The sequence below is a fragment of the Antedon bifida genome, chromosome 5, assembly GCF_963402885.1.
Source record: "Antedon bifida chromosome 5, ecAntBifi1.1, whole genome shotgun sequence".
NCBI classification, from domain to species: Eukaryota; Metazoa; Echinodermata; class Crinoidea; order Comatulida; family Antedonidae; genus Antedon; species Antedon bifida.
This window is the reverse complement of record NC_136230.1, coordinates 23,137,727-23,157,255: the sequence shown is the minus strand read 5'-3', so window position 1 is coordinate 23,157,255 and position 19,529 is coordinate 23,137,727. Positions and strand designations below refer to the sequence as shown.

Below are 19,529 nucleotides of genomic sequence, written 5' to 3'. Positions count from 1 at the left end.
CAGAAAAAACGAAATTGTAATAAGATCAGTAACTCTAGTATTGTATTGTTATTTATAAGTTACGGGTATTTGTTTTGTTATTTTTTAAATCAATTTTCATGAACACATTAGACAGAATTAGAATAAGAATTGAAACAAATGTTTTGTGTGCAGTGATGTACTAGGAATTAGGTGGGTTTTCTGAATTTGTCAGTGATGTGCTAAAACGTGGTCGTTTGTAACTACAGTATTTGCTTACATTCATTTTACAATATGGTTTGATATTAGGTTTGTGTGTGTCTATTGAATATATTTTAATCACTTTGAGTAGTAGTAGCAATAGTGAAGAGTAAAATCTTCACCGTTACCAGTGTTGTATGGATACGATCCATCATAATAGTCCGAATTAAACCATTCTCCATCGTTATCCCAATGAAACCATTCCTCAGCCAAATTCATTCCGTAGACTTCTTGACACATATGGCTTGACTTCAGAAGGTAGAATGGATCATCGGTAGGAAGGTTGATTGAGTTAGAAGCAAAACCATCATTGCGGCAACAGTAGTAAATCTTGGTATCTTTGTTATATACTCCCTCTGGTAGTATACCGTTTACGCTGTTGGAATTTAAAGTATCTTCGTCGTTCCAGTACAGCCATCCTTCATCAAATCCTTCAAGAATGATAATCGCAAAATGTTATTCGAATTTAAATCTTTTACAGTTTGTGGGATAGCCCTTTTTATTTGTAGTAGTAGTAGTAGTCTAACTAAACATTTTCCAACTTCAGATAATAATTAAATAATATGAACAGAACTGAACATACCTGAGGGGCAAGATGCACCCTTCTTAAAAATACAGTACTGTCCTTCTTCAAAGTTCCAATTATAATCATCTTCTTTTTCAACTCCTTTTGAACAAAAGTTTTGTTGCATGTTGTTGCGTTTGTATGGTCCTAAGAGATGGAGTGGATCTGACCAATCGTTTGAAGACAAACTATTTTCAGTGTCGTGAAATCGGGAACCGATTTTCCAGTAAAAGTGCGCAGCTGGGCAACCGTTTGGTGTAGTGTCAGTCATTGGAATGGTATAAGTACCAAAAGGCCATGTGACTGGAATCTCTACTGTATTCACTAGAAAAAAGTAGAAGTATTATCATTATCATTTACTTCTTGCTCTATGCTGTTGTCCGTATTTAATGCTAATAATGGCGATAGGCCTACAGTCAAACCAATAATAAAGGGACACCTTCGGGCCCCATACAAAGGGGTGTCCCAAAAATGCTGCAAAGCTAATTGATGGCGGGGGACGATAATACCGACGGAGATAGTAATAGTTACTGATAATGTTACGAAACGATATTGTAAGTACGCTAAAATGAGTGCAAATGATAGTTTGTGATAATTTTTTAAATACAACGTGTCCGATAACTGTTGTTTATGAAAACCCACGCATTCATCATACGCAGTTAAAATCTACGTAGGCCCTACTGAGGTAAAAAATGTTTTTAACTTCTGTTACTTTTTTTTTGTGGCTTCTTTGCTAGATTGTTTTATAATTGAATACGATTTTGTAGATGATAAAATATGCTAAAATATGGGTTAATATAGTAACTTGGGGAAGTAACTTATTTCTAATGTTTGCATTAAAAGGTAAACTAAGGAAGAAATGATATTTGTCTTCTATAAAATTTATAGTGGACAATAATACCGACAGAAAAAAATTAATGATAATGTTTTGTGTGTATTAATATAACTAATGGTCAATGATATAATCCGTAAGAAGTTACTTTCTAAGTTTACTCAACGATGAATAACAGTAATATTGTAAAGATTAATTTACACTTACCCGGGGGCTCTTTTGCAGATTTCAAAGCTGCATATACTGCTAATGAGTCCTTTATGTTAGCACTTTTGCTCGCCAAATCATTGATATCTCCGGATTGGCATGTTCCAGTCATTACATATTCATCAAAGCTACTCCAATACACATTCTCAAATACCGATGAGATGCATAACAATTTTAAGGAAATCGGTTCAGCATCTGATTCTCCTAGTACAATGGTTTCTTCCAGTTCCCATTTCTCACTCGGACATAAGTCAACGTTATAAGTGTCCATATTCACTTGGACAGAGCTCGAATATCCATTGTATGGCCCACTGTGAGTTGTAGCACCAGTTATCTTCTATTAAAGAAAGAACATTTATAGGTTGAATATTATTAAAATTGGTTTAACTGTTGTATTGTTTATCTAAAGCAATGAAGATAAGCAAAATGTTTTACTCTAGCTGATTTTATCAGTGAGGTAAATGAAACTTAAATTATACCGTATTTAATCGGGGCTTTTTTTATAGTCGTTCTGTACTATAACAGCCAAGTGTCCTAATCACTCGGCTACTTAAATAATATAAAAATAAAAGTATATTTCATTAAAATGTGTTTAAATAACAAATATGCTGCAACAAAATGAACTTACAGAATTCAATGCACAGTGGACAATGTCAGTTTGAGATGCCGAGTACCTCTTTAACGTTTTCTGGCCAACGTCCACTTCTACTATGACATCCTACAAATCATTACAATACAGTTAGCCCTAACAGTAGAATGTATATTATTGGTTTCGTTAAATATGAGTGCCAATGGTGTAGTAATAATATTAACTGTAATCGGAAATTCTAAATACCAATACCAATACTCAACAGCTGAGCTATCGTACAACTTTATAATATCCTTCTGTCATTATTTTGTGACTAATTGATATTATTATATTATATAATTATTATTTTATAATAAATAATGTATGCCTTATTTTGTAATAACCTTTTAAATAAACAATCAAATAAATGCACATACTGTTCCCCATTTATCAATGAATTCCATGTATTGTGTCTCTGCATAACGAGCTGGCAGTGCGCATACATCATTAACAAATTCAATGTCTAACTTGTAGTTGTCGATATCTGCTAATTCGCTCCTGTACCGAGCTGTACCTCTATTACATACGTTACGATACTCTTTTAACACACGTCTATCTTGAATGGTCTGTGTCTCCACTAAACTCATACCTTGATTGGAAAATGTATATAATAAAGTATAGCAGACCAATAGGCTTATAAGCAATGCATTAATATTATTGTACAATTTATAATTTCTCTTATTTATTTTTAAAAAATGTATTAAAATGAATGAAATCTAAAGCGATCCAGCTACGCAGAATATGTGCTATACATCCAATATTTCTGGAGGTGTACATACCACATAAACATTGTCAAAATAACTAAAATGAACGATTGGAGGCTCAATCATGTTTTGACCGGGGAGGCAGGATGATCCTCTTTCCACATAGCCTCAATTGTGTAAAGTTGACATATCGATATTTAATCTTGTTTATCCTCAATGATCTGTACTTTGCTAAGACATAGCCTAATATGTGCTTGATCACATTTATTGGTTATAAACACCCAGTAAAACCCCATTCATTCACTGCCTTCTTAAAGACATTTCAAAATGCATTCAGCCATCATCTTTGCCTCCGTGACAACCTAGCGCATCACTGTTACTTTCATTTGGTGCCTTATGAGTGTCAAAATATTATTATACTGTAATCAAAATTAATAAAAACCAAATCCTTAAATATGTGATTTTTTTATTATTCATAGTGATTATTATTTTTTTTAGCTTACTTCCGATATTTATTCAAGTTAGATATGTATCAATGTGATTTCCATAGCTTATTTATATCAAGTTGACCAATACTCGATAAATACTTGATATTTAGGCCTATGGCATGTAGACAATGTATCACATTTGTTAGATGGACATTACAATTTGTTTTATGTACAATCTGGGCGATTTCCGCTGAACGGCGCGAAATCACAGAGAAACAGCTATTTTTGGGAGGTTTTTTTTCAATATAACTTGGTTATTTTGGCAATACCTAACTAATTACCTACAATGTCATGTTTTTTAATCCTTCATTTTAGGAAACATCGTCGGCATTGATTTTTAAAGTAAGATGATCTCAAAATTGTCCTATTTTAAAGTATATGCATATTCGTAACATTTTCTGATCCTGATACAAAAACGTCTAAAACTTTTTACATAATTAATAGTTCTCCGACTTTGATGGCTGTTTCACCATGCTAAAACTGACCAATCAAGTTTGAGCTGGAAAATAATTAGATTGGTTGATATTGTTTATAAAAAAAATACTTTTATTGGTTGTTATTGCTAGCCGGCACACCCCTTTCTTTGAAGCTGTCTATTGGATTTTCAGTGACCTGCTAGTGTTAAAAGATAGGAGACATCTTCAAAAGCCGGCGATCTAGTACTGAGCAGAAAGTAAAGTAAATTGTATTTCTCGAGAACTAATTGTCCAAAAAACGTCATTTTTATACGAGAAGCAAGAGTTAAAATGTCTGCCTTGTAATGTAAAAATATAATTTTATTTAATGTACAGAATTTGTCAAATTCACGCGTTTTGACAGGTGCGTTCATTGTACTATAGGGAACGGTCCCACCTCTTTGACCTTTGTCTTACAATTTTCACAGTTGATAAATAATTGTTCTATTGTTAGTCAGCTGAAACTATTGTTAGTTAATATTAATGTTATTCTGTTCAGCATTTTTTTAGTTTTTCGTACCAGCATATGTAATTGTTTATATGTTTCTGTAAAACCTACATCTCAGTAAAGTGGTACGGTCCTACATGGTTAATTAGTCACCACAGGGAAGAAACTACTCTTCCACGGAGATGATCAAGATCAGCTGATAAGAACACGACGCACTAATATTATATTAGTCACAACAAAAACAAACAAATTATAATGTACCGTAATCGATAACAAAACATTAAATACACTTACGATCACTCATCATGAACTGGTATCCCAGAAGGCCACAGTGCTCTGATGATCCTGAAACATAAGTTGATTAAGATAACATAAAGCAATGATCGAGTGAATTAGAAATGACACAAAGTACTCATTTGACTTATTTGTTTTCTAAAACTCCTCGGTATTCAAAACAATTTCTTTATTTCGTATTCCTCAATATTTACTAAACTACTAATGTGTTGTATGATTACTGTTATCATAGTCGCTTCACTGAATGTGTATAATAAATAAGATAAATAGGCCTACCGTACTTTATTCAATCCTAATGCAAAAAACGCATCAACTCCTGCACCCTAGGACCACGTCTCAGTTCTTACTGACGATTCTATTTTTTTTATTGTCATAATCGATACAAGTTAAACATATATAGGCCTACTCGAATTATTTAAACATTGGATGTCCAATAAGGTAGGCCTACTGTAGATGACTCAAACCACACCAGCCCAGGAGCGACTGATCCAGTGAAGGGGCTTGATCAACTATCTCTGTTAGGCAATGGTAGCTCTGACTTTAAAAGTATAATAACGTAACACGTACCATCTATTCCGGTTTCTACGTTCAGTTTCTCTTGATATAAAGATGGTGAGTAGAACACTGATGTTGACGTCACAGAAGAGCAGCTTTCGCGGTTACTGACGGTAACCTCGTCAGGTACATTATAAAGATCATCGTCTGTCAGTTTTCCTTCCTCATAGCTGAACTTAAGAATGCGTCGATCCAACATGATGCCAGAATCAGATGAATCATAGAGGTCACCATCGGGATTTCCGTATAAGAGGTTGTAACCGACGCCCAAATATTGAATACTGTCAAGCTCAGACGAAACGGCTGCCAGTGCCAAACATGACATGAGGGTGAATACGAGGAACATGGCTGACCTTTGATATCAGAAGCTACTAGGGAACCTATTGATATTTCTATGTATGGGTATAATCAATGCTCATAACCATATATTCTAATTATCTTGTTAGTGTCGTAGAATATAAATTAATATGATACTGTTATCTCTTTCCTTATGTTGGAATAATTATGACCGAAGTAGTCGGCAAACATACGATAAGATAACAATCAAAGTTACATTCCGTAGTGTTGGAAATATAAAATAATAAGCGGTAATTAGTTAATCACGTGTTGTTATAATACAATATAAAAAATAGCATTCCAAGACATAAAGAAAACTCAAGAAGGCCGAATAGAGAATTAGATTAAATATCAATTCAGTTGTTATATGAACACGGAAAATTATCCTCCTTTAGTATGTTTACCATTATTATTTAGAGAAAGTAATTCAAGTCCACACTAGGTAAAATAAGACATGCGATCCTTTCCGGGTTAAATACGGTAAATTGCCGGTAGATATGTGCTGATACAGATGCTTACAGGTGTTTATTTGTATGTATTTTATTATATAGCCAATTAGAATGTTTGATCGTTTGGATATTAATTAAACAGACACGTATCGCTGATAAGCTGGTGTATCGCGGATTGCCTGATGTGACCGTTGATTGGATGGTGTATCGCTGATTGGTTGGTGCATTTCTGATTGGTTGGTGTATGTGACCATTAGCTCGCCTGTCGCAGTGCTCCTTTAAATTACTTCTATAATGATTAGTTAAGTAAAATTATGTTCTCGATTTTAAGATTTATAATATTTGTATTGAAACAATACAACAATGTTTTTTTGTAAAAAAAAAACAATAATATAATAAGAACAATAACCATAATAATTCCAAGAATTTTATTTCGATTATTTTGTTTATAACTCATTCTGACGTACAGATTACGGTGTTTTTATTCAAATGATGAATCCATAATTATAAAAACAATTAAATTGTCTGTATATGTTAAATGAATTGGTCAGTAATATTACAATAACGAACTGTTACCATGAAATTAACATTATATCCGTATGCTTAATTTAAAATAAGATGATTTGTCGAACGTAAACTAATTAATGCGAATTTGCACTATCACTTCATTTTTCATTTGTTATCATTAGGCTATTTCAGTATACTATGTTTTGATATTGATTATTCGGATGTGTCTATTGCTTCTTGTAGTAGCAATAGTGAAGAGTAAAATCTTCACCTCTACCAGTGTTGTATGGGTACGATCCACTATAATAGTCTGAGTTAAACCATTCTCCATCGTTATCCCAATGAAACCATTCCTCAGCCACATTCATTCCGTAGACTTCTTGACACATATGGCTTGACTTCAGAAGGAAGAATGGATCATCGGTAGGAAGGGTTATTGGATTGGAAGCAAACCCATCATTGCGGCAACAGTAGTAAATCTTGGTATCTTTGTTATATACTCCCTCTGGTAGTTCACCGTTTACACTGTTGGAATTTAAAGTGTCTTCATCATTCCAGAACATCCACCCTTCATCAAACCCTGTAACAAAATTACTACAAATATTAATATTCAAAATGTATGTCTTCAATGTATGTATGCCTTCAATTTACACATGCCTTCGGCATGGCATATACCCGATGGAAGCATCAGTATCATTTACGCCTGGTAACTTGTCATAACATTAAAGTAATTATTTCTTTCAAATAATGTGCCGATTCAAATACAAACATACTACACATTCTCCAATTATTATTATTATTAGTTTCAACAAAATAATATGAATAGAAAATAGGAAAATAGGCCTACCTGAGGGGCAAGCCACACCCTTCTTAAAAATACAGTACTGCCCTGCTTCGAACTTCCAATTATAGCTATCCTCCTCTTCCACTCCTTTTGAACAAAAGTTCTGCTGCATGTTGTTGCGTTTGTATGGTCCTAGGAGATGGAGTGGATCTGACCAATCATTTGAAGACAAACTATTTTCAGTGTCGTGAAAGCGGGAACCAATTTTCCAGTAAAAGTGCGCAGCTGGACAACCGTTTGGCTTAGTGTCGGTCATCGGAATGGTGTAAGTACCGAAAGGCCATGTGACTGGAATCTCTACTGTATTCACTAAAAAATAGAAACTTCATCATTGTCATTTGCCCCAGTACATATAGTATCCTTGCTATGGCCATTGTCCGTGACATTATTAGTTGAGATACAACACGGAGAATCGAGTATGAGATCTGTGATATTGTTTTCGAACTATTTGAAAATAATTTTGACGGGTTTTCCACTGTTGAATGTGACCGAAAATAAATAACTTAATTTAATAAACATAATTACGAATGATTATTATTTGTAAAGCTATTGGACAACAATTTTCGACAAAAAAAATATAAGTTAATAATGCTGTTGGTGTGCTTGTGATGATACAACGGAAAAAATATCCAACAAATTTCTGTGTTGTGGTATAGTATCCGTACGCAGTTACTTTCTAAGCCTATCTCTGAAGTTAACTCAGCGATGAATAACGGTATGGTAAATAATGTGTTGTTTACTCTTACCTGGTGCCTCTTTTGCAGATTTTAGAGCTGGATAAATTGCCAACGCATCCTTTATGTTAGCACTTTTGCTCGCCAAATCATTGATGTTTCCGGATCGGCAAGTTCCATTTATTACATATTCATCAAAGCTACTCCAATACACATTCTCAAATACCGATGAGATGCATAACAATTTTAAGGAAATCGGTTCAGCATCTGATTCTCCTCCTAGTACAATGGTTTCTTCCAGTTCCCATTTCTCACTCGGACATAAGTCAACGTCATAATTGTCCATATTCACCCGAACAGAGCTCGAATATCCGTTGTATGGCCCACCATGAGTTGTAGCATTTTTTATTATCTATTAAATTTGGAAAAGATTTTTAACTTGAATACTAATAATTAAGGTCTGGTTGTTCTTTTTTTTTATTTAAATAATACTAAAAATTGTTATTTATTATTTAAATTTAATTTTAAATGTGGCATACTAATTGCATCCCTAGGCATGATGCTTTACTCTCATTGCATCGTCCTTCGGATAGGATGTAAATCCGTTGGTCCCGTGTACTTAACCGTGCACGTTAAAGAATTTGGTACACTATTCGAAAAGAGTAGGGGATCGTCTCCCGGTGTGCTGATCTGGTAGGCGCTGCACTGCTGGCTGCCGTGGGTCCGTGGAGGGCCTAATCCGAATTTCCTCAGTTTCCAGTTAAGCTTGAGGACAAATATAAATACCTTTACCTTTACCTTTACGTATAGAACTAGAATAACATGAACTTACCGAACTCAATGCGCAGTGCACAATGTCAGTTTGAGATGCCGAGTACCTTTCTAATGTTTTCTGCCCGACATCTACTTCTACTATGACGTCCTAAAACAATAAAGTACAGTAACTTTTACGTTTTGTTTTGTTTTGTCCCATGTGGACGAAATAAAGTTAAAGTTAAATGTGCGAATAACAATGGTGCAACGTATGCAATAGTAAGTCAATCGTCTTTGGTCAATGATGCTAACCGTGTTATTCGAAATATTCAGTTTTCAAACTACACTAAGACTGTTAATTTGATATCTTAATCAAATCAAAATAAGTCTGCCAGTGAAATTTTAGGTATAAAATAATAGATATGCGTTGGGTTTAACAGAGATTACGCAACGATATAAAATCTTGACATACAGTATGATGTTTTTGAATATGACATTAGAAACGATCAATACAAAATACTAACACTAGGCCTACTATTTCTACCGCGTTAATTAATAGTACTAAACAGGTAAATGTACGTACTGTTCCCCATTTATCAATGAACTCCACGTATTGTGTTTCGGCATACCGGGCTGGTAGTGCGCATACATCATTAACAAATTCAATATCTAACTTGTAGCTGTCAATATCGGCTAATTCGGACTGGTACCGAGCTGTACCTTTATTGCATACGTTACGATACTCTTTTAGCACACGTCTATCTTGAACGGTTTGTGTCTCCACTAAACTCATACCTTAATCGGAATAACAATTATGATACTTTAACAACAATTTTTTTTAAATGCAATATTATACATTTATATTTTCTTTTTATTGATTTTGAAAATAAAGTAAAATGAACAATTGTTTTTTTTTTTTTTTGCGATCCAGAAAGAGAGAAGCATTCCTTTGGAGTGTAATGCGACAAAACTGGCAATGAGATGTACACCTATGTAGACAATGCACGTATCTCTTTCTTAGATAGACAACAAGAAGACTTTACATTGTATTAATTATACTTACGATCACTCATCATGAACTGATATCCCAGAAGGCCACAGTGTTCTGATGATCCTAAAAAAATAAAAATACTTCTTTAAATTTCTTCTTCTTAAACTTTTACATAAAGCTATAATAATAATCGTAAATAAAACTCATAGCAATTCCCTCCAATTGAGAGAAACCCTGTTCTATAGTACCACCAAATCGCATGTGGCTTCTTGAAACCAATGACTTTGCTGCACTTGTACCTTAATGTATACAATAATACAAACTTTTAGACCAAATTTGAGGAAAATGAAATGCTGTAGGCATTTTGTGTTAAAAGCGAGAAAACATGTGTTTTATGGTAATTTTGGGGTGCTGAATTCAAATCTTATGTTTATCCGGCTCAATTTTTAGAGCTTCACCCTTAAAATGTGATAAACAAAAATGGCAGCCATCTTGGATTTCAACATGGTGGCTGAAAAAGAATATTTACAACTTTAATAACAATATATCTGGAATCCTCAGTATCACAAATATATGTATAGGAACTATTTTTAACTTGCTATATCACTTAAAAGTCAAGTTATAAGCCAAAATAAGTCTGAAATGGCGGCCATTTTGTTTTTCACATTTTAAGGGTGAAGATCTTAAAATTGAACGGGGTAGACAGCAGATTTGAATTCAGCATTCAAAAATTACCCTAAAACACGCTTTTAACACGAAATGCCTACAGCATGTTATTAGAGTGGAAATATGACTATCTGGACTAGTCTATCTAACTATTTTAATCATTTTTACTTTCTATGGAAGACTTCAATGACGAATTAATTAACTATATACTGACAACATACACAAAGTTTTAACTTTGTGTACTTTTTTAACAGGTAGTACAATATTCGTATCGGTTGCATACATCTCTAGAATCACATTAGGCCACGATCAAAATGATGTTAACGCCATAATATTGTCCTAGTCGAACGAAATCTACGATACAGCTAAACATCCCTACTACCTAGTTGTTTGAACATGGATGTTCGAGTAAGGTACGTAGATCACCATAGCCACTCTGGATTAAGACAAATTTAATGTAAGACATACCATCTATTCCTACGTCTTTATTGAGTTTCTCCTGATACGAAGATGGTGAGTAGAAAACTGACGTCACCGAAGAGCAGCTTTCGCCGTTACTGACGATAACCTCGTCTGGTACATAATACAGATTATCGTCTGTCAGTTTTCCTTCCTCATAACTAAACTCAAAAATACGTCGATCAAAAATGATGCCAGAATCAGATGAATCGTAGAGGTCACCATCAGGATTACCGTACAAGAGGTTGTAACCGACGCCTAAATACTGCACACTGTCAAGCTCAGACGAAAGGGCTGTCAGTGCCAGAAATGAAATAAGGGTGAATATGAGGAACTGTGACATGTCTGACTTTTGATGTCAGAAGCTACTAAGGAACCTACAGATGTTTATGTATGGATATAATCTAAGCTTATAACCATATATTCTAATTAGCTGTTTAGTGTCGTAGAATATAAATGAATATGATACTGGTTATCTCTTTCCTTATGTTGGAATAATTGTGCTAGAAGCAGTCGGCAAACATACGATAAGATAACAATAAGTTTAACAGTTTGTAGTGTTGGAAATTGTAAAATAATGAGCGTTAATTAGTTAAGGCTTAATAATTCATTATACTTGTTAGTCGTTATGTTTTTGTTGTGAAATCCTTTATCAGCAAAATGTTATTCTGAGATATTAACACAATTTACGTTTAAATAAATTACAACCATAATTACATCTTGGTTAAACTTTCAACGTCTAATATTATGTTGCCTAGTTCGACCTACATATGTTTCTTTGGTGTGAAAAAAAATCAATTAATATCAGTTTATGTATTGTATACAAATAATGTCGTGCTTAAAATGTCATCAAGGGTTAAATTCTGATTGCCTCAAAACATGATACCCAATTTATTTTACTTTTTTTATTGGTTGAAGCAAACACTGAGACCTGAATTGTGCATGAAGTTGTAGAGGTTTTTTGGCTAAACAGAACTGTGAATGTTATATTCTAAATTAAAGTATACTTTCAGAAAGTATATTACATTATCAATCGAACAACCTCGTGTATTGCGACTACTTAGTGTTGTAATTGTATTGTCTGCCGGTAGTTCCCATGTTGATTCCGACTTAAAAAGATCTGAGCATACACCCACCGGTTTAATTTTACAGGTGTACTACTTGTCATGATATGGTATTGGCTGTCGGTATTTAGTATAATGATTAGTAAACCGAAGTATTATTTTTAGATTGGTATTTTAAAACAATAAAAACAATGCAATATTGGTTTCACAATCAATTGAATAGTAAGAACAATAACAATAATAATGCCAATACTTTTATTTTGATTGTTTTGTTTATAAACCATTCTAAAAAATGTTGAACAGTTGTACCCATCATGATTATGGTACTTGCTGTCGGTATTTAGTCAGAAAACAAAAACTATTCCAGTACACTCTCGGAAACAATACGGGATAGTTTCTATAGCTTGTATTGCTTCTGCTTCTATTGCTGCTAATGATGATGCCGATGATGACTTCCGGGTTATAACATTTTATGTTTAAAATAGTTTTAAAATTATTAAAAATGTGTTAATTTAAAAAAAAATTACAATAAATACCGAAAGAGTAGAAATCAAAACCAAAACATATTGGTTTCTTCATGTTAAATTATTTCCATTTTACTTGTAGTAGATATTCTACTTTTCAAATTCGATTCTAGTGGTGTACGTGACTTTACATAATCTTAACATTTATTTAATCAAAATGAAAACAAATGCTCATTCTGAACAAACAGTAACAAGACATATGTTTTCTATTGATGTAATTTAATTAAGAAGACAGTTATCAAATTGTTATCTATATTTGTGTTGTATGACGTAAATCGTCTGCAATATGTGAAGCATACGGCGATTCACATTGGTGGTACCATCAACGAAGGATATTGTGCAACTGATATCAGTAATTGTAATCGTTTGTACTACTGCAGAGTAGCTTTGCGTCAGGGTGATGAGTAATTCGCCAGATGTGAGCGCAAGCTATGAACGCCAGGCTAGTGATATCTGGAGGTCGTAGGTTCAAGTCCCATCCAAGAATTGCAATGTATTCTCAATGTATAAAGTACAAATTACGTCAGAGTAGGGCAAACATTTTACCAATTACTGATATCAGTAAGCTATCGATAACTCGTTTTTAGCCTACAAAACCATATGAATATCTAAAGCATACTTTTATTTTATTAATATTATGAAAATGTTGGAAATGGCAAATCACAAAGTCTAATGCAACGTTTATTTGTCTCCATTTGCCCACCTTACCTACTTATTATGTTAGTTATGTAACTAATAAAGAGTATTAATTTATTTTGGCAATGCGAATTGTACATACATTAAGTTTTACAAATCCTCTTAAAATAAAAACCTGAAATTCCTAGTTATTTAATTAGTTATGATGAATTATAAGAAAAAATATGTCAGGTCTTTATAGGACAATTTAACATAATTCTTTAAATAGAGAAAACTATTTCTTCGTCTCTCTCTTTTTTTTTAAAGAAAAGTAAGGAAATAGGTGTCACACATGGAAATTTCCATTCGGCATCCGGCACATTAACGTAAATTTAGTATCAGGAATTCACCGTTGATCAAGTTTTCACTGATCATGTTCATTCCGGACATTTTATTTGAATCTAAAATTATCAAATAATGTTATTTATTAACTATAGTTTACCGTGACAAATTAATTCATCAAATAGAACAACCAATCTATTTTATTTATCTAAATTTATCATGATGATAGATCATGATAATATATTAACTGGTGAGCCAACCGGGTACACTAATCATGTCCATGCCAATGTGGAAATTCCCGTCATTACAGTAATACTCGTACATCCAAACCGCTGGCGAGTCTGCAGTGTATAACGCATACTTTGTGCTAAGCGGTATTTTGATGCTCATTCCTGGAACTAACTTCTGCTCTTCAAAATTGTGGTCGTTTTTATAAAATAGCTCTCCACGTAAACACGTGACGTCTATCCTCTGACATCCAGCCCATTCATGGTGGAATGTAGAAAATGCCTATGTTAAAAATGATATTCAATATTCATAAATTCGCAAAAAAAGCTAAAATACAATGGATTCTGTATAAATAGCAATAATAATATGCACATGATAATTATCTAATATTTTGAGAATTAGTATGATATTATCGTCGAAAATATTATTTTGCTAGTTCCGTGGAAAAAAGAAAAAAAAATCGTACGGCTTATACAAAAATAGAGACTGGTTTCTTTTAACAGTTATTTTTATCATCATTATTGTAATCATTTTTACATAATTGCAGTTCAAATAATTTTAATATTTGTATTATATTTATATTTTTAATAAAAGTTAAAGTTGGATAGTGTGGGTGTTCACTTGATAACACCATACTTTAAAGAAGAATATAGTTAACCGGAAGCCCCTTATTTGGAAGTCAATGGGTTTATGGTTAAATCTAATTGTTTATTTTGTCTTTTTTGAAAAACGAAATCTTTATTATTCAATATTTTAACATCATTAAAACATCAAAATGGCCTAGTAATGTGTCTTTTTTATTATTAATTTATATAATCTTTATTACCTTCGCCAGAATGTCGAGAAGTTATGACGTCAATAGGGTGTGTGTTAGTTTCTTTCTATATTTGTTAGTTAGCAGGATTACTCAAACATGTATTGCCCGATTTTCATACGATTCTAAAGAATACATAGCTGTATACATATGTATAGACTGAGTTTTGCGCTCTCCGAGTGCCCTTAGTTGTTTTTATTTTTTGGGAGAAATTAAATCTTTTAACAAAAGAAAGAAAATACTGTAGTACTCGCTAGCATGTCTACAATTTTACAATAGCTACCTCATTTGGCCTTTCCATGAAGAATGCTGTTGGTATCTTTTTTTCTCTGTTTATTGTTCGAATTTTCTCTAACTCTTCAAAATCAAAGACTTCATCAGAAATCATTGGCAGGATCCAGTCCTGACTCCAGTCATCTGGGTCTATTTTATTGAGGTATACTTCAGAGTCTACCCAGCGCTGAAAAGGTCTAAAATTATGCATAACGAATTAAAATTTTATAGCGTAACAATTGATAATAATGTCTTTTAGCTATAAAAAAAAATGAAGAAAATATTTGAATATCAATCTTCAATTACGTTAAATTGAATTGTGTTCATTTAGAGCTTAACTTAATTTAAATCTCCTGGTTGTATTTACATCATAATATAATGTACCACGTAATGTAGTATTATTTTGTCCATGTAAGAAGACGTTGGGCACGCGCAATAATCAGATGAGATTCATCCGCCTAAACATGAAAAATGAGACAGATGGAATACATACCTTCCGTTTAAAGATTTCCAAATTTCTGCTTTTATGTTGGCGGGATTTTCGTTTGTTCCAGGTGAGACAGTTGTGCAGTAGTTGACGAATTGTAAAATTAAGTCAAGATCTGTTATCATTCGTTTAACTTGTCGAGTGTTCATTCGCATCTATAATATTTAAACATGTAATAAATAATATAACAAAGTTTATAGGCCTAAACAAATAATATTATAGTTTAATCGAGAAAAAATGTTTTAACGATAATATTATGTTCGATCATAAGCGGTCAAATTAAAACTTTATCCAATGTGTGTAAATTACTGAGAAACCATACGAGAAAAAGTATCCTAAATACGTTACAATACTTCACTTACGCTGTAAATATTTTGAATAAATTCTTCTTCACTGTTTACATCTAATTTAGCATGTAGTCTCAAGAGAACGTCTTCATCATTTAACATCATTCTCCAGCTAAACTGGTGTCCTGTCATTGTCCAGTTAACGGTACTGTGTTCCATGTACACCCAATGACGTAATGGCATCAGAAGATGGTAACAAACAAAGCATACCAAAAAGAACCTAACTTTCCTAGGAACATCACCTTTTGGTTCTTTTTTAATTTTTTCTTCACCTTCTGGTTGAGCAGATGTATCATTATTGTTAAATGCTGTTATCGATTTTAATTTTGCAAATACTTTTGAAATGGAATCAGGAGAAACAAACAGAAAATTTGTTGCCAACATTACCCATGGAAACGTACCAATAGTGAACAGGAAATGGTTAGAAACGTGAAATATCATCGTTAAAAAGAATCCGAAATATTTAAACGGCGGCGGTGATAACAGAATAAATCCAATAAATGTATCAAAAAATAATCCACCAATACTTAAAAAATGTCCTATACATTTAATCATAAATGGAGTGATTGCATAATGTTCTGAATATATCTTTTGAGATGCCCATAGAGTCATCGGCTCACCTCTAAGAGACCAGTCATAGTTCATTTTGGCAATTCCAGCGAAAAAGTAGCAGACAAATATCATGAACTGAAAAATGTATAACTGCCAACGAGCTACAGTGTTTTTGGCAGTGGACCTTCTACCAAAATAACTATCGATAGAAAACTTTTGACCACATCCTGTTACAGCAATCAAGAAAGCCAGATTTGCATAAAAATAATAATGGTTGTTATAACGACACTTTTCCAATGCATTGAACCACATAAATGTTATAAAAAACACCAAGGCGGAGATTTTAGTAAATAGCCCTATCATCATTGTAGTAGCAGATATTAACGTTACCCATGTCATTATGTAAACGTATTCAATCTTAAGAGTTGTCACGTAAGACCTGGCAAGAGGATAATGGAAGTTCAACTCCGGAAAATTAAAGTTTGCCGGTACAGACGCTAAAACAGAATATAAAAGAAAGATTTATAATTTATCTATTATATTATTAGAATAATCAGACCAGGATCTGTATAAAAGTTATATTAAACCTTAAGTAAGGCAATTGTAGTAAAACGAGATCAGACTAATATTATAAAATGAATAACAAAGTTCTTTTCTCGTCCAATACAACCTAAAGAAACATTAAAACAAATATTATAGGCTTCTTTCTACAATAAGTAGACTTTGAATCAATGACACTGGTATTGATTCTAGAGCACTATAGCACAAACAAATACAATATGTGCACAATCCATGTTACAGCATGTTTTACATGTGACTCATTAATCATAGATCCTATTTTAACACTTAACTTTAGCCTTCCATGACACTGGTAACATGTGATACTTATGAGATGCTGTATTATGGAATTTACCCAGTGATATTGGACAAAATATTATCATATGTTGAATACAGCAATGTGATAAGTATGTACAGTAATGCATAAGGTACTATAATCTCGATAACTCATGGCAACAATAACGACTAATATTATTGATTTTACTTTATCTATAGTTATACTTACATTTTTGCATCAACCGAACCATATACACAACCATTCCCAGGCCAAATAACATACGGAACAAACATAAAGACATGGGATCAACTGGATCCGCCAGCCAACTCCACATGCCTTCTTTTGTACATTTGTCCTTTCCAATCTCTTCAACCTCTTTTCCAGATACATTCTTTACTTCTTGATCCTTCTTTCTACGTCGAATATCGCCAGCATTGTTCCTATTCACAGACATTTCTAGGCCTACAAATATACACAGATTTGCACACAGGTTCTTGTTTATTAACGATACAGGCTTATCAACGACCTTTGCCTGCTTCAGTTAGTTACAAAGTACTAGGATTAACTAAGTATCAAACAAGACAAATATATTTAACATATATAATCAAAGACATACCGGAAGCAAGTCTGGTGTGGCCAGCTTCCATGATCCGGTTGTTTTGGGATAGGCTACCTCTGACTCGGAAATGGCACTCCCCGAACCCGTGCATTACATAACACAATTTCCAAATTGAAAACACCGATTGCCATTCCTTTATTTGTGTCCTTTCTAAATTCAAATGAATATACAGTAAAATTATTAAAGATAATGTGAACAAATGTTAATGTAACATTATTGTTATTCACTTTGACATTAAAAAATAAATAATTTACTTGATAAAACTGTGATTTGAAGCACAGAATATTTAAATGGAAGCTCATTGTCTGAAAGTCAATGGGTTTTTGGTTAAATGTGACTGTTTATTTGTCTTTTTTTATAAACGAAAGTTTTTTTTTACTTTTAGCTTGTTTATTACACAGTTTAATTGCTACTTATTATGTATCCTACCTAGTTCGATAGGTTTTAAAATATTATTTTTATAGACATAAAACATAATAATACAATCAACATGCATTGCGATGATATGCAATGATATGACAATTCACTATTCACTTCGAATATTCATCACTATTTATGAACGTAGCAGGGAGTTGTTTTACAAACAACTGAACGTAGTTAGTTTTTAAGTCAGATAAGTGTAGCTGTGCTGAACTTCACACCCTAAATTTGTTTCCGTTTAGATAGTAAATGTGTTAATGGAATTACCATGGAAATGCAATTTCCTCATACGCATGCGTAACAGGCATAATACTCATACGCCCTCTACTTTACAATCCAGAAGGCGTGATCTCGACTATTCAAGATGGTACCGGTAAATGAAGTGAAAGTCAGCAACAAACAATCGCTCGAATGTAGAAACACCCCACCACTCGTGATTTCGAGATACATAATATTGCCTTGATATTATAGATAGAGTGTATAAAAATACAGGACATAACCAACTGTCAAAGTAGAATGAATACCTAAAAAATAATAAACAAAAGAACGAACAAACCAGCAAACAATCGAACACACGAGCGAACGAACAAACGAACGGACGAACGAACAAACGAACCAATGAACGAATTAACGAACAAACCAACAAATAAATGAATGAATGAATGAATGAACGAACCAACGAATGAATGAACGAACGAACGAATAAATGAACGAACGAATGACTGAATAAAAGTAAGCGAAAAAGAAAACGAACGAACGAACAAATGAACAAAAAAAAGAATGATCGAATGAATGAAAGAGTGAACGAACGTTTACATTTACAACGAATGAATTCACGAATGAACGAGTGAACGAATCAATGAATGAGATTGAACGAACGAACGAATCAATATGTCAATCAATCCATATTATAACAAGGCCAACAGCCATAAATCGCGTGCTAAAACGCATAGTGATACCAGACCGACCGACCGACATAGTGAACTATAGAGTCGCGTCCACGCGACTAAAAAGAAAGGTATTCTCACATATTTGGTTAGTGTTCAACTATACTTTGGTTATACTGAGTTTCAGACTGTCTTGTAAATTGTATAAAGTAAACAAAAATGAATACAATTGTAATCATTTTAGATAAGTAATGCCTGTGAATTAAACATATGGCATAGGCCTATCAACTAAATAAATTAATTATTTTCTTATCTAACAATGCCCTCACGTATGGCGTTCTGATAGATCTTATTTAGGTACAACATTTCAAAATGTAAGTATCAATTTATTCATTTATATTTTGTAAGTAAGTATTACAAATTATTCTGTAAATTCTAAATAATTATA

General features: G+C 33.1%; 3 protein-coding genes across 3 annotated transcripts; all 3 read right to left on the bottom strand.

The window, feature by feature from the left end:
* Positions 1 to 216: 216 nt before the first annotated feature.
* On the bottom strand, positions 217 to 5,720 carry LOC144843432 (uncharacterized). The gene is made up of 7 exons (XM_078700218.1): positions 5,408 to 5,720; positions 4,841 to 4,891; positions 2,829 to 3,040; positions 2,452 to 2,541; positions 1,824 to 2,160; positions 803 to 1,108; positions 217 to 650 (listed from the first exon to the last, which is right to left on the bottom strand). The coding sequence occupies exons 1-7, from the start codon at positions 5,718 to 5,720 to the stop codon at positions 298 to 300; spliced, it is 1,662 nt and encodes a 553-aa protein (XP_078556344.1). The 3' UTR covers positions 217 to 297.
* A 1,142-nt stretch (positions 5,721 to 6,862) lies between these two features.
* Positions 6,863 to 11,417, bottom strand: LOC144843431 (uncharacterized). The gene is made up of 7 exons (XM_078700217.1): positions 11,084 to 11,417; positions 10,022 to 10,072; positions 9,542 to 9,753; positions 9,038 to 9,127; positions 8,278 to 8,617; positions 7,535 to 7,840; positions 6,863 to 7,267 (listed from the first exon to the last, which is right to left on the bottom strand). The coding sequence occupies exons 1-7, from the start codon at positions 11,415 to 11,417 to the stop codon at positions 6,915 to 6,917; spliced, it is 1,686 nt and encodes a 561-aa protein (XP_078556343.1). The 3' UTR covers positions 6,863 to 6,914.
* Positions 11,418 to 12,690: 1,273 nt separating this feature from the next.
* Positions 12,691 to 17,898, bottom strand: LOC144842490 (vitamin K-dependent gamma-carboxylase-like). The gene is made up of 6 exons (XM_078698939.1): positions 17,772 to 17,898; positions 17,384 to 17,617; positions 15,784 to 16,817; positions 15,428 to 15,576; positions 14,945 to 15,131; positions 12,691 to 14,129 (listed from the first exon to the last, which is right to left on the bottom strand). The coding sequence occupies exons 1-6, from the start codon at positions 17,863 to 17,865 to the stop codon at positions 13,863 to 13,865; spliced, it is 1,965 nt and encodes a 654-aa protein (XP_078555065.1). The 5' UTR covers positions 17,866 to 17,898; the 3' UTR covers positions 12,691 to 13,862.
* Between the last annotated feature and the right edge of the window lie 1,631 nt (positions 17,899 to 19,529).

Coding starts and splice junctions, on each gene's coding strand:
- LOC144843432 (XM_078700218.1), bottom strand. CDS start 5,720: ATGTCATGTTTGGCACTGGCAGCCGTTTCGTCTGAGCTTGACAGTATT. Junction 4,892..5,407: donor CGTAGAAACCGGAATAGATG/GTACGTGTTACG, acceptor CTTATGTTTCAG/GATCATCAGAGCACTGTGGC. Junction 3,041..4,840: donor CCAGTTCATGATGAGTGATC/GTAAGTGTATTT, acceptor TTTCCAATCAAG/GTATGAGTTTAGTGGAGACA.
- LOC144843431 (XM_078700217.1), bottom strand. CDS start 11,417: ATGTCACAGTTCCTCATATTCACCCTTATTTCATTTCTGGCACTGACA. Junction 10,073..11,083: donor TAAAGACGTAGGAATAGATG/GTATGTCTTACA, acceptor TTATTTTTTTAG/GATCATCAGAACACTGTGGC. Junction 9,754..10,021: donor TCAGTTCATGATGAGTGATC/GTAAGTATAATT, acceptor ATTCCGATTAAG/GTATGAGTTTAGTGGAGACA.
- LOC144842490 (XM_078698939.1), bottom strand. CDS start 17,865: ATGCACGGGTTCGGGGAGTGCCATTTCCGAGTCAGAGGTAGCCTATCC. Junction 15,132..15,427: donor TGGAAATCTTTAAACGGAAG/GTATGTATTCCA, acceptor GCATAATTTTAG/ACCTTTTCAGCGCTGGGTAG. Junction 14,130..14,944: donor TCATGGAAAGGCCAAATGAG/GTAGCTATTGTA, acceptor TTTTTAACATAG/GCATTTTCTACATTCCACCA.